Source organism: Chenopodium album, chromosome 23, assembly GCF_948465745.1.
Source record: "Chenopodium album chromosome 23, dcCheAlbu1.1, whole genome shotgun sequence".
Lineage (NCBI taxonomy): Eukaryota > Viridiplantae > Streptophyta > Magnoliopsida > Caryophyllales > Amaranthaceae > Chenopodium > Chenopodium album.
The window spans coordinates 7,085,777-7,099,817 of record NC_137856.1 but is presented as its reverse complement, the minus strand read 5'-3'; the positions used below and the strand labels follow the sequence as shown (position 1 = coordinate 7,099,817).

General features: G+C 34.1%; 1 protein-coding gene across 1 annotated transcript; it reads right to left on the bottom strand.

The window, feature by feature from the left end:
• Positions 1 to 2,287: 2,287 nt before the first annotated feature.
• LOC145608937 (protein ROOT HAIR DEFECTIVE 3 homolog 1-like) lies at positions 2,288 to 12,732 on the bottom strand. The gene is made up of 13 exons (XM_081664518.1): positions 12,535 to 12,732; positions 11,487 to 11,609; positions 10,991 to 11,057; positions 5,974 to 6,079; positions 5,782 to 5,852; positions 5,619 to 5,682; positions 3,856 to 3,921; positions 3,680 to 3,730; positions 3,527 to 3,589; positions 2,980 to 3,036; positions 2,717 to 2,875; positions 2,540 to 2,608; positions 2,288 to 2,434 (listed from the first exon to the last, which is right to left on the bottom strand). The coding sequence occupies exons 1-13, from the start codon at positions 12,560 to 12,562 to the stop codon at positions 2,303 to 2,305; spliced, it is 1,056 nt and encodes a 351-aa protein (XP_081520644.1). The 5' UTR covers positions 12,563 to 12,732; the 3' UTR covers positions 2,288 to 2,302.
• Positions 12,733 to 14,041: the final 1,309 nt, after the last annotated feature.

Sequence of the window (14,041 nt, the reverse complement as noted above, 5' to 3'; positions counted from 1 at the left end):
TTTGATTTTTTCTTCGAAATTTCAGTATTCGAATGTTGGTTTTTGTTCATTTTGGGATTCATATTCGTTTTCATTTTATTTGTTAATGTTTGGGTTTGATTTTTGTTATTTTCGGGTTTGTTTTTCGTTTTTAATTTGGTTTTTATTTTTTTGGTTTATTTTTGGTGGAATTTAGGTTATATTTTTATGGTTGCTTAAAAACAAAAGGTTATATTTTTATGGGTTTTTTTTTTTAATTTTTATAATTTTGATTTTCGTTTTGAATTTTGGTTTATTTGTGGGTTTAATTTTTTGGTTTTTTGGGGTAAGGTTGGAGGTGGTGGCGTAAGTGGGGGGTAGTAGTGATTAAGGGTGGGAGGTTGGCAGTAATGGGTGGGGGGGGGGGGGAGGGAGAGGTGGCTTAGGTAATGCTCTTGGCGGTAGGAACATGGGGTGCAGGATGTGAACAGGGGGTGCAGTTGAGGGTGCGTTTGGCCTGGGTTTTGTTTGTTTCCAGTTTTCTTTTTTTCTTTTCTTATTTTTTTTTAAAATATGTAGTGATCGCCTAATGTAGTCGCAAATGGCTAATATTGCGACCACTACTATACTGGTCGTAATTAATTATATTTGCGACCGTTATTATAAAGGTTGTTGAAAATAGAGGAAACGGTCGCAAAAATATTGCGATCGTCAACCAGTTGCAATTATGACTTTTTGCGACCAAGTGAATCACGATAACCACTTTACGACCGTTGACAGCCACAATTACATTTAGCGACTGTTTTTGCTATTTTTTGCGGCCGTTTATGACGGTCGTAAAAACATTAATTTTTAGTAATGACTCCTCGAGGAGTCCATTGGTTTTTTTGATTGCCCAACTTCCGTTAGGAACCTTAGTTTAGATCATCCGCAGGAACTTATTGATGTTTTTATGTATTGGAAATTCTCTAAGTATGTCTCCTTTTCTTTAAAGTCTGCCTATGCTCTTTTATTGCAGCAGACTATTAGGTGTCCTCCTTTGGGGTCCTTGCCTGATCCCTATTGGAGGAAATTTTGGGCGCTTCCCCTTCTTCAAAAATGGAAGATCTTTGGCTGAAAATTATTCAGGCCGGTGTTCTGGTAGCCTCAGTTCTAGCTATTCGCGACATTTCTATGGATTCAGTTTGCTGCTTCTGCCAGAGGGAGCAGGAGACGGTCGACCATTCGTTTCGAGACTGTGATTTCATTGCTCCTTTGTGGGTTCGCAACTCGTTTCATTTCAATATCCAGGGTCTTTTTCATCTTCCTTTTCTCCAATTGGTTTTTGTTATGGTTTCTTTATTAGCAGCTGCTAAGGACATGGAGAACCTGGCGCAGTTTTTCTCCCTTCTTTGGGCTATTTGATTGTCCTGTAATAATGTACGTTTCCAGCAACATATTGTCTTTCTTGATGATGTTTTACTTCTTGCTTCTGGTGCAGGGGATGCAAGCTCATTCAGGATTCTCACCTTCACTCCTCTGCTTTGGGTCCTTAACCCTAGGCCAGCTGATTCGGGGTTTGCTGCCAAGCTTGCTGGGGACCTCACATCGGGGTTTGATATTTATTTGATTTGTGATGGGTCTTGGTCATCCCCCGATAACTCGGCAGGTGTTGGTTAGATTTTTCGTGATTATGACGCTCCTTTACTCCGTGGGGGAGGGGCACGTGCTTCTCTCTCTTCTTCAACCTTACAGTATGAGTTACTGGCTTGTTTCTAGGGGTTACGCAATGATTTTTGTCGTGGTTTTCGTAGGATTCTTATTAACTCGGACTCTGAGCATCTATGTCTGATGTTGGCTCAACAACAGAGGGACGAGGTTTCTTTATACTGGTTACTTTGAGATATCCGAGTTCTTTTGTCTACCGCTACCGCTTGTAAAATTCTTAAAGTTCCTCGGAAAGGGGTATCTCCTGCACACTGGTTAGCAGGAAAGGCTCGTGCACGAGGGTCTTTTTTTGGCTTTTTAAATTTTCGCTTGTGCTTTTCTTTTTTTGCTCTCACTGTCAAAAAAAAAAAAAAAATGGTACATTGATACTTACATCTATGACTACATTGCTTCTTTAAATATAAACCCCAAAATTAAATAAACTCAAAGGTTACATAAATAGTGTACATGTTAGACTATGAAATGAATCGTAACTAGGATGCTTCCCGACCCCCTGGTTATTGTATGGACCTTTTGATATAGACAATTGTACTAGAGTTTGTAATGTTTAGTTTACGCTAATTAAGTGCCTTTTTTACCAAAAAAAAAAAAAAAAAAAATTGAATAAAAATTAAAAGTGTACAAAACCATAACATATTCAGACAAGTATAATTTTTGAGGGAAATATAGACACTAACTCGCATAAGCAATGAACGATGATTGAATTGAGCTTTTCTCCAAATTTAGAGGCAAGGCCAGATTGTGAGGCTACTTTGAGTTCAAGCCAATCCTGAAAAAATGGTAACAGAAAGGCCAACGAAATTTAAGCAGAGTAGTACACCAACAAGAAAATCGAAAGTGGGGACGTTGAGTATTTGTGTTTGGGTTTTTATACCTGATTTTGGGTAAACTTCCTATATTTTTCATCAGCAATTTCTTGACACCGAATATTAGACACCATGACCTGAAATTTTAAATTATTTGTACAATAACAATTACATTAATAAGTTCAACAAAAAGAATCAAATCTCGTTCACATTACTAGTTTAATTTGTTTAGCATTCATGATTACTTTGACTGCAGGAAGATTAAGGTCCTTGTTCTCCTTAATAGTTTTCCAAATATGTTGCATACTGAGAGGAAGAGATGAAGCTGGTACAACTTTATCACGGTCTTCGACAAATCCTCCGGGAGCTATTGAGTGTTTGATTTGTTGCCTCAAACTATCAACCTTGATATGCCCATTATTTACATGAACTCAATTAGACAGCTTTAATTAATAATTTTAATTAAGAAAATCAAAATACTGTACTCAACCAATAAATAATGCCACACCTTTTCTTTGAATTTCTTTGTTTCATGTTCATAGTGAGAAAGAGCAACGACTTTAATCTACAAGCAAGTCAAAGTTAATGTGTGAACAATGATACAAAAAGTCAATTTATAACACTTGATAAAAAAAAAAATTAAAAAAGAAGAGTTGTATAAGTATCAAAGAAGAGTTGTATAATTATCGATCTTTTAGGAAAAATTAGAAATAATAATCCCAACTTTCATCAATTTTGCTATAATAATCCCAACTTTGGATTATTCTAGAATAATCCGAACTTTGGAAGTTATTCTTTTTCTACAATCCCTAACCGGTCAACAAAAGTCAATGACCTATTATATCAGGTCATTTGACACATGTCAAGTCCTAATTGGTCCAAATATTAAAAAAAAAAAAAAAAAAAAAAAAAAAGAAGAGTTGTATAAGTATCAAAGAAGAGTTGTATAATTTTTTTTTTTTGACGGGAAGAGTTGTATAATTTAGCTAAATAAAATGAAAGGTTTTTGTTCAAAAAAAATAAATAAATAAAAAATGAAAGGTTTACTTACTTACCTCAAAAAGCTGACTTAAAGGAATATGTTCTTGGGTTGGTGCCTTGGAAACCGAATCCCATATCTTGCAAAATTTTTAAAAAATTATAAATAAATAATGTAAAATATAATGTCATACATTAGTAAATTTCTTTTTTTTTTTTTTTCACATTACCTTTTGAATATTTTCTTCAATAACCGGTTTAATTGTTTCAAAAGGTGTCATCTGATATGAAAAGCCCAAAAAAAAAAAAAAAAAAGTTGCTCAAAATTGCAATGTTGTCAATAATACCTCAGCTCATATATATAATTAAATACACACTTGCGTTATATGTAAAAAGACAAACTCACCGTTGTCATATCACGTATTACAAAAATTAGAGTGATCCTACGAGCCTTGAACAATCGCCTCATGACCTTAACACCATCAAACGGCAAACGTAATGATTTTATCATGTTTAGAACCTTGAAAAACATTACTTAAGGAATAATCCATTCTAATTAAAGAACTACATACATAATTGATTAATAAAAATTTTGACAATTACCACCTTCTATTATGTCTATTTTAGCAATTACTACCTTGTATTTTTTTCATATTTTTTTTTAAAAAAAAATTACCACCTTTGTTGACCCTTATGAGGTTTTGATGATGATACTAAGAATTGAGCAAACTTCCTTTTAATAAGGATTTTCAAGTGTTGTGATGTTGGCAGGTTCAGTAAGCGTAGAGGGGTGAAGTAGGAACTGGAACAAAGAAACTTTAGAAGATCCATGAGGACAAGTAAAGAACAGAAGAAGAGTTCCAGCAATGGAACTTCCCGAAGTTTCTGACTAGGAACTTCAAACGGGTTGTAACGACCTGGTTCTGGTGTAATGCTGGGGCAAGCCTCAATAATCAAGGATCAACGCAAAGATCAAGATATCAACCGAAGAAGATGGACTTCATAACTTATAGTTGTATAAAAGATAAGTTTGTTTTCGTAAGATGATGTAAACATATAAATGACTGTTATGCCTGGAATTTATTAGAAATCAGATAGAGCTTGGCAAACTAACTAATTCGTAAAAGATAAATATGAGTTTTATAAAAAAGTACTTAATTGATTTTATCTAAAATCAGGTTTAACTTGGTTTTATCATTTTTTATAAAATCTTATCTTTTAACAAAAACGAATTTGATTAAATTTGGTTTTTATAAAAACGAATTTAAATCTGTTTGGATTCGGTTTTATAGAAGATAAGATCAGATTTGTGTTTGATCTATCTTGTTTGCGAAAACCCTAGTTTGAGAAGCTGAGGAACTCCTATAAATATATAAGTATTTCAGCTTAGCAAAGTGAGAGTTTTAAGCGTGAAAACCACTTAGTGCTTAAGAGTAAGTTTGCCAAAGGTTTAAGCTTTATCATTTTGATTTCGGGTTTCATGTGTAGCTTTCCATTTATGTGTTAGAGTGTGTCTTTGAGTTGTAATTGGTTTTGGGGTGAGATCGTGAATTCTCTTAAATTCACACAAGTGTATGAGTTTGAATTCTCTAAAATTCGAGTGAAGACTGTGAGTGCACAGAGAGTGAAAGGTACCTGAGAAGTGTCTTGGGTCACCTGGGAAGTGTCCTGGGTAAGGGGAGAAAAGGGTCCTGAGAAGTGTCTTAGGTCTGGTAGGAAGTGTCCTATCATAGAGTCAAGTGTCTGTGGTGGAACTTGCAAGCAAAGGTCTGTGTAATAGGTTGTATTAGGAGAGTTGCCTATTATAGTGAAATTTGTTTATAAGTCCCAATAGGGCCGAGGTTTTACTTCCAGTTAGGCACTGGATGGTTTCCTCGTAAAACTTGATGTGTGCTTTAAGTTTTCTTTACGTTTTTATTGTTTAATTCCGCTTAAGTTCCTCGATTGGAACTTACTACTATTCACCCCCCCTCTCTCGTAGTAGTTCATCTAAATTAACAACCTTCTATTTTCAAAAACATCAAAAGTTACCACCTTTTTGCCCTCCAATTATCACTTTCTGTTATGTCCATTTTAGCAATTACCACCTTCTACTTTTTTTTTGGAAAATTACCACCTTCTATTTTCAAAAACATCAAAAGTTACCACCTTAAGAGGCAGAGAAAGCACCTGAAACACAGTCTCTAGTAAAGGATTACATGCTGCATTTCTACGTCCAATGTCATTGTACCACCTAAATTTAAAGATTTAGATCAGTGGAAATAATCATGTATGTAATTAAGGAAATACAACAATAATAATAATAATAAAAGTAAGTATTTCACAAACTTACATGTTTATAAGCACTATATCGGAAACTGCAAGAGCAAAGAGAGCACTTTGTTTCTCAAAAGCAGTATCATCCTAGTAAATGCAAGAGAATGAGCATACTTGAGGAAAATAGGTTGTTACATGAATTTATGCCAAGAGCATCAAAGTGATTCAAAATCGATGAATGATACAACGGTGACGGCGATCCGGTTACCTCTCTTTCTTGACTGTCGGCACCCTCCACATCCATTGCTATAGTTAAGGGCTGCTCCATGCCATCACATGATCTTGCTAGCCAAATACCTTTGGTGGTCGCAGATCTGACAAGAAGAACAAACTTATATATTTTACTTTTTCGCTGTATATATAGGTACTTTACTATTATTGCTTATATGGGCATGAATCGCATGATTATATTACTAGTCAACAAACTCAGATTATACATGTACTCCCTCTGTCCCTTATTCACATGGGAAAAAAGTGGAAGGGGATGAGAATCGAGTTAGGAATGAGAAATGTGAGAGAAATAGGGAGAAAAGGAAAATAATGAGCCCAAAATGACGTCACGTGGTAATTGGGGGGCAAGAAGGTGGTAACTTTTGATGTTTTTAAAATTAGAAGGTACTAGTCAACAAACTCAGATTATATATGTACTCCCTCTGTCCCTTATTCACATGCTTATGTTTCTTTATTATGTTTTAAAGTTTTTTTTTAAATTTTTTTTTAAAGTTTTTTTTAATTAAATATTTTTTTTTAATAAATTAAATTATTAAATAATTAGATAATGGGACCCACTAACGGCAAAGTTGACAGAATGCTAACGGAAGTACTGATATCTATAGTTTAGTCATTTTTGAGGTACCAATTTAAAATATAATTTTAGATGGGTAATAAAATTCAATTACTCCCATTTTCGAGGTACCAAAATCCAAATTTTCCTATTTTTAATTATATTTTAATAATTGTTAAAGCAATATTTTGAAAGTATATCCGTTGTGTGTGTATATATATATATATATATGTATATATATATATATACATATATATATATATATATATATACATATATATATATATATATATATATATATATATATATATACATATATATATATATACATATATATATATACATATATAATATGTATATATATATACATATACATATACATATATATACACATACATATACATATACATACACATATATATATATATATATATATATATATATATATATATATATATATATATATATATATATATATATATATATACATACATATATATATATATATATATATATATATATATATATATATATACATATCATACATATACATATACATATATATACACATACATATACATATACATACACATATACATACATATATATACATACATACATATATACCACTACTAGAAATAGGCCTATTTCTGACGGATTGATTCCGACGGATACCTAATTCCGTCGGAAACATAGGAAATTACGACGGATTTTTATTCCGTCGGACATTTATGACGGATTATTAGGATCCGTTGGAAATCCGTCGGAGATTTCCGACGTAAAATAAATCCGTCGGAATATATAAGCTTTCCGACGGAAAATTCCGTCGGAAATGTAATTTTCCGACGGAATTAAAGTCCGTCGGAAATTTCCGATGGAATATTCCGTCGGAAAATATTTTAAAAAAAAAATTCAAACCCTAAAAGCAGCCCTCCTTTTATTTCACCCCTTAGCCGTTTTATTTCACTTCCCCCTTTTCATTCTCTCTCCTTTCTTTTTCTGTTTCTCTCTCATCTATGGCTTCCTCATCTTCTCCCCCTTCTTTCTCACCCACGACCCTCTCCTTCGTGTACTTCCTCTCCTTCGTTCTTCCTCTACGAGCCTCTCCTTCGTACTTCCTCTCCGACCCTACGTCCTCTCCTTCGTATTTTTGATTTTATAAGGTTTTAAGGTTAAATTCGACAATCAAAACTCTAGATCTAGAGTTTTTATTGTCGAATTAAGCTTTATTAACCAAAATTTGGTTAAATTCGAAGCTAATTTCATAATTAAAGGTATGCTTTGATGTTTTTAATGTTCTTTTGTTTGTTTTTTTTTTTTTTTTGAAATTTGGTGGTTCTGGTGGCTCGTTGGTGGTTTTAGGGTCAGTTTAAGGGTGGGTCGAGAGAGGTGGTGGTGGGTGCCGCCAAGGCTAAGGTTAGGGTTAGGGTTTGGGTGGTGAGAGAAGGTTCGTTTAGGTCTGGGTTAGGTGTTTGGGTGTTTTAGGTCGGGTCTGGGTTTGGGGGGTTTGGATCTGTGTTTGGGTCTGGGCAAGTCAGGTCTGGGTTAGGGGTTTGGGTCCGGGTAAGTTGGGTCTGGGTTAGGGGTTTGGGTCTGGCTTAGGTTTGGTTTTGTGGTGTGGGTTAATTTAGTGGGTGGCGGTGGTGGTGGGTTGTAGTGGCGGTGGTGGCGGGTTGTAGTGGCGGTGGTGGCAGTGGGTTAGGGTTTGAGAAGGTTGGTTTGGTTGGGGTTGACAGCCTTTGTGGGTGGTTGGAGGTGGTGATACGCCGTGCCGGTGGTGGCACGGCGTATTTTTTTAATTTCCCGAAAATAGTTTCCGACGGAATTCGCAGGTACCAGAAATTGTCTTCCGACAAAAAATTCCGTCGGAAACTCCGTCGGAATAGTGTTTCCGACGGCATTTTCGTCGGAAAAGGTGGTTTTTCCTACAACGGCTTTTCCGACAACTTTTTTCGACGGATTTTAAGGTGTTTTCGACGGAATTTTTCCGTCGGAAATGGGCCTTTTTCTAGTAGTGATACATACATACATACATACATACATATATATTCATACATACATACATACATACATATTTATAAATACATAATATATATACATATACATATACATATACATATACATATACATAAGTTGCAACATTTTGATTTTGAAATTATTTATATCCTTCCCTTTGACTAGTTTGATGATTGCTAAGCTAACATATAGATAGTTAAAATGTGGGATCTTGTTAGATTTGTCTCTATTTTAGTATCAAATGCTTATGATTTATAAGTATTGGTAATTAAATATATTAACAATTGAAATAATGTATTGACATGTATGAAAAAGAAAAGTGTTGCAAGTATTATAAAATGGAGAAAGTATATATTAGTATATCGATTGTATAGAGATGAATTGAAAAAGACTTCAACGATTATGTTCCATCTTGTTGAAGGTTAAAGGTTTTGATAATGATGAATATAAATCATCAAATTTCAACTAATGAGAGTTCTCTAAGTGTTGTGATTAGAACAGGTCAAATCTAAATTAAGAAGACATGAAGAGGTTCCAAGGAAAGGTTAAAGAATATAGAAGGAGAGTTCTCTAACAAGAACTAATTGAGTTCCCTAATAGGAACTTGAAAATAGCAAGTTAAGAACTTCAATTTGGCCTGCGTTAGAGGCAGCAAGTTTCACAAGAACTTGGCCTACAAAGTTCCAGTTGAGAACTAGAAGTAAAGTGACAGCAGGACTTAGTCATGGATTGTGTGAAGCCCAAGTATGTTGGCTTACAAGATATTGGCGAAGCAGGTTTTTATCTCTTACATTAGCTGTAAATATGATTGTTAAGTTTATGTGTGAAAATCTATTAGAAACGTGACAAAAGGGCTTGGCAAGCTTAAAATAGGAAAGGTTAAAAAGATAAGTTTTTAAGAAAAGATTTTCTAAAGTGCTTTATTTCTTAAAAACTAAATGTCAAAAGATATTATCCTTTTCATTACTTATCTTTGATAAGTTTAACTTTTCTAAAATAGATTTTCTTTGAAATAGATTTACTTAAAACCATGTTTTGTGATTTTGGAAAAATAACTTAATTATCTTTTGAAAACCCTACTTTCTATATGAGCTAGTCTTATATAAATCGTAGTCATCACATTTCATATTTTTCAGTGAGTTTATGTATGAAGGAATCGTAGTGTGCATATTTGTGTAAGTTTTCCTAGTATATCACTTTGTCATGTTTGTTTCAGGCTTCATGCATAGCTTACCTTTCATATACTAGGGTCAATTTATTATATCAGTTGGGTTATTGGATGTGTGTGTGTGTATGTGTGTGTGTGTGTGTGTGTGTGTGAGTGAGAGAGAGATTTACTTCTTTGCATACTGAGTCGTAGGCTTCTAGGTTAAAGCTGAGAGTTAGAGTTCTCAAGGAGTACGAGTAAATCTTACTTAGGACTTAGGTTAGGTAGATTAGGGACCTACTGTGTAGCAAATTCAGTCTGAAACTTGTGAGTAAAGGTCTGAGTATAATAATATAAGTTGTAACTTGTGTGTTTACCCTATATTATATATAGTAGATTGATTTGGTTCTGGAAATCCGTAAGAGAGTCGAGGTTTTACTTCTAGTTGGACCTTGAAAGGTATCCTCGTAAAACTTTGTGTGCATTGCAAGTTCCTTTACCTTCTGTTTTACATTCCGCAAAATAAGTCATTAGGAACTCACATACAATTCGATCACCCGCTTCTTGTAGTGTTCGTCTCAACTAATAATTGGTATCTTGTTCGTATTAACTAAGCTAACATATAGATAGTTATAATGTGGGATCTTGTTAGATTTGTCTCTATTTTAGTATCAAATGATTATGATTTATAAGTATTGGTAATTAAATATATTAATAATTGAAATATTGCATTGACAACTATGAAAAAGAAATGTGTTGCAAGTACTATAAAATGAAGGAAGTATATATTAGTATGTAGATTGTGTCGAGATGAATTGAACAAGGCTTCAACGATTATGTTTCAACTAATTTAATTTTTATTCACAAAAACCAATTAAAAGCAAGTATTGTTTGTAAAAAGTGAAAACCATCAAACGTCAGCCAAGGAATGTACTTTGTATTCTCATCTTGCTAGTACTTGTAGTAAGGGACTGTTCTGATTGACTGAAATGAGCTAAACTGAACTGAACTGAACTGAAATTATTAAAGCTGAACAGAATTGAATTGAACTGAACTTAATATTTTATGAAAGAAGAAAATTAAGATAAGAACTGAACTGAATTGAATTGAATTGATTGGAGCTGAACTGAATTGAATTGAAAATAAGCTGAAGAGAACAGACCCTAAGTTAAGACACAATAAAGTATTTTCTAAGCTTTATACGAAGTATTTAGCTTTCAATTTACGGACTTTTTTCACTTTATTACCCGAAAACAGCATGAGCTTTTAATAGCTAACCTTCCTTTACGCGCATCCATCTCCTTGAAGTTGGTTCCAAATAAATGGTTCAATAGTGTACTTTTCCCTACAATACCAAACACAAGTTACAGTTAGCAAGGTACTTGTGATCGAGGAATTCCTAGTTTATCACTCAGATAAACATATTTTGTTTGTCAAATGCCAAAATTGTAAATAAATCAACAACTTTGTCAACTCAGCATGATATAGTTGTAAATAAATCAAAAAATTGTTGGTCTCATACTTGATAAAAAGTTGTTGATTTATTTACATTTTAATCATTTGATAAACATATTTTGTTTATCATGGAGATAAATTTGTATTTTCTCCTAAATATCCAATAAAAAAGAGACAGACAATGGACAAAATTTATTAAATTTTTTAAAAATTTTGTATTCAAAATGGTCGTTATAATAAGCACAAAAAATGCTTCATAAAAAATACTCCGTAAATGCAAATATATAAGCTAGTACAGTAATAAAAACAAAAAACGTACCACTGTTTTGTGGGCCGAAAATGGAGACTATTACATATGACCGCCCGCATGTTGCCCAGTTCACTTCTTTTCCAAAACTTTCGATTCCATTCACATTGAATGTACCATCTCCACCGATTAGCTCTATTATAATTTCAACATTTATACCAAATTGTGTTTCACTATCTTTAATTAACGTCTAACATAGAATGTCTTATATCTAGTAGTAGTATGAAATTTTTTATACGAAGTAGCATATTGAGGCGGGCAAATATAAAGCATTAACAAAGTTGTGGAAAATTGGTATTACGGAGCAACAAATAAAAATCTCAATTTTAACCTTTGTCTTTTTTGTACTCCCAACTATGTGGTGGTGCATTTCTTAAAACAGACTACTTTAACACGTGTTGATCTGTAAGTGGTCCAAAATAAACAAAAAATTAAACTAAATTAAAACTAATCTATACCCTCCTATCCAGCCCCAAGCCCCCAACACCATTCCTCCACCATGTTACCCCAAAAATCCAACCCTCCACCATGAAACTGCCCGATCGCCCTAAATCCCCCAACTCAAAACTACCCTAAACAAACCACCATCTTGAAACCAACCCAAGCACCCTGCACCCTCAAAACCAGCGGGTGTTGGTTTAGGAAAGAGAGAGAGATAGAAATTCCTACCACAAATAAAGGGAGGGTGATTTTCGAGGTGGGGAAAGTGAAGGGGTGATTTTCTGTGGGGCTGTGTTGGAGGAGTTGAGTATTAGAAATAGGGAGGGATCTATTAATAAATGTACAATACATAATATTTACAAATTAACATTTTTATGTAGTAACTGCAGTTCATCTAGGTCTATAGAAAGAAAATGCATCCCTAAAATTATAATTATACCAAAAAAAAAAAAAAAAAAAAAAAAAAAAACGAGTCGAACAACCTGATCACGTACGATCCCATCTAAATATAATCCAATTGGGAGTCTAATTAATCACATAGTTAAGAATGCAAGAAAACAAGTACTTATGAGAATATATTACAAGAAAACAGTAAAGATAAGAGTAAAGATCAACATACGACAAGTGGCTGTAGTTGAGTTGTTCATGGCTATTATTCTCCTCCTTAAACAATTCAGAAAAACTCTAAGAATGAAGAGAGATAAATACAATGCTCTCTATAAACTTGATCAAAGAGAGTGGATAATGGAGGGTTGGAGGAGATCGACTCCTCACTATAATTGACCAAGTCAATGATGATGCAGTCGTCGCAAACTCGCAAGTCTTTTACTACTTATGTCGACTAGTATCACCATACTACAAAATTATGCGTCTTCTTATGTGCGTATCATCCATGTCGTTTGCACCAAGGGGCCTTGCTTTGACGTTGTATCATGGTATCCATTAGTTCTAATCTAGTAGGGCCGTCGTATCCCTTTTTTTTTCCGTATGCTTAATAATAATAATAATAATAATAAAGGATCTTCTCCATTGACACAAATACGGCAATCTGACTTTGTTTTGGGACGGGTTGTGGCTGATGCTGCTCATCGGAAGCGGGTTAAGTATGAAGCTCGTTGTCTGGCAATTGGATATGGTTTCATTCCCTTCTCCTTTTCTTCGCTTGGGGAATTAGAGAAGGAGGCTGTTGCGTTGTTGAAGCGGATTCAGAGGTTCTCGAAGACACAAGACATTGGGGTTCGTGCTGCAGCTCATATTTTCACTAGGGTAGGCTTTGCTATTGCTAGAGGAGTGGGGACTCAGATTGTATTTCGGCTTCCCACTAATTTATTGTAGGTTGTATGACGTTTGTTTTTGAGATATAATAATAATAATAATAAGACGAATTCCGTCGGCTTCTGGTGCTACACGTTAAGGCGAATTCCACGGCGGCGGATTCCTTTCCAAACAAAAAAATTTCAATAAAGATACAAATTCGCCGCCTCTTCAATTTCAAATGGTTTCTAGCGGCATATTCGAGGCGGTTTGCGTGGTTTATGTGTGGCTTCCACGTCTTCAACAGGTTGTGTTAGACTTAATGATTTTGATGATGACACAACCTCACTTACTTACATACTAATAAAGGCTTGATTGTTTAAGTGTGTGATCAGTGCAAGGACTAGGAGAATTAAGTGTTGAAGCAAAGATACCATGAGGAACACGAAGGCCAGAAAACAAAGTTATCCAAAAATAAGAGTTCCCTCACAGGAACTGGTGCTTCAGAAATGAAGACTTGAGAAGAAAAGGTTCCCTCAGGGAACAGAAGCTTCAGAGAAGAAGCATCACCAGAGAAGAGAAGTTCCTTCCAAGGAACAGAAGCCTCGGAGTAGAAGCTTCATCAGAGAAACATGAAGACTAAATATTTTATATATTTTAGGATTTATGTAAGTATAAGGAAGTTAGTTACACTCGAAAATTCAGTATGGAATTGGTCTAAGAAGATAAAATTGTGCATGCTAGTTTTTAGGAAAACAGTTGCTTTCTAAAATGTTTATCTTTTGAAAGGATTTTATTTCTTTCTGAATTTCGAAAATATCTTGTGCAAAAAGATTTTATTTTTTTATTTTCGAAAATATCTTCTGGAAAAA

Coding starts and splice junctions, on each gene's coding strand:
- LOC145608937 (XM_081664518.1), bottom strand. CDS start 12,562: ATGAACAACTCAACTACAGCCACTTGTC. Junction 5,683..5,781: donor GATATAGTGCTTATAAACAT/GTAAGTTTGTGA, acceptor CTTTAAATTTAG/GTGGTACAATGACATTGGAC. Junction 3,037..3,526: donor CTTTAAGTCAGCTTTTTGAG/GTAAGTAAGTAA, acceptor ACTTGCTTGTAG/ATTAAAGTCGTTGCTCTTTC.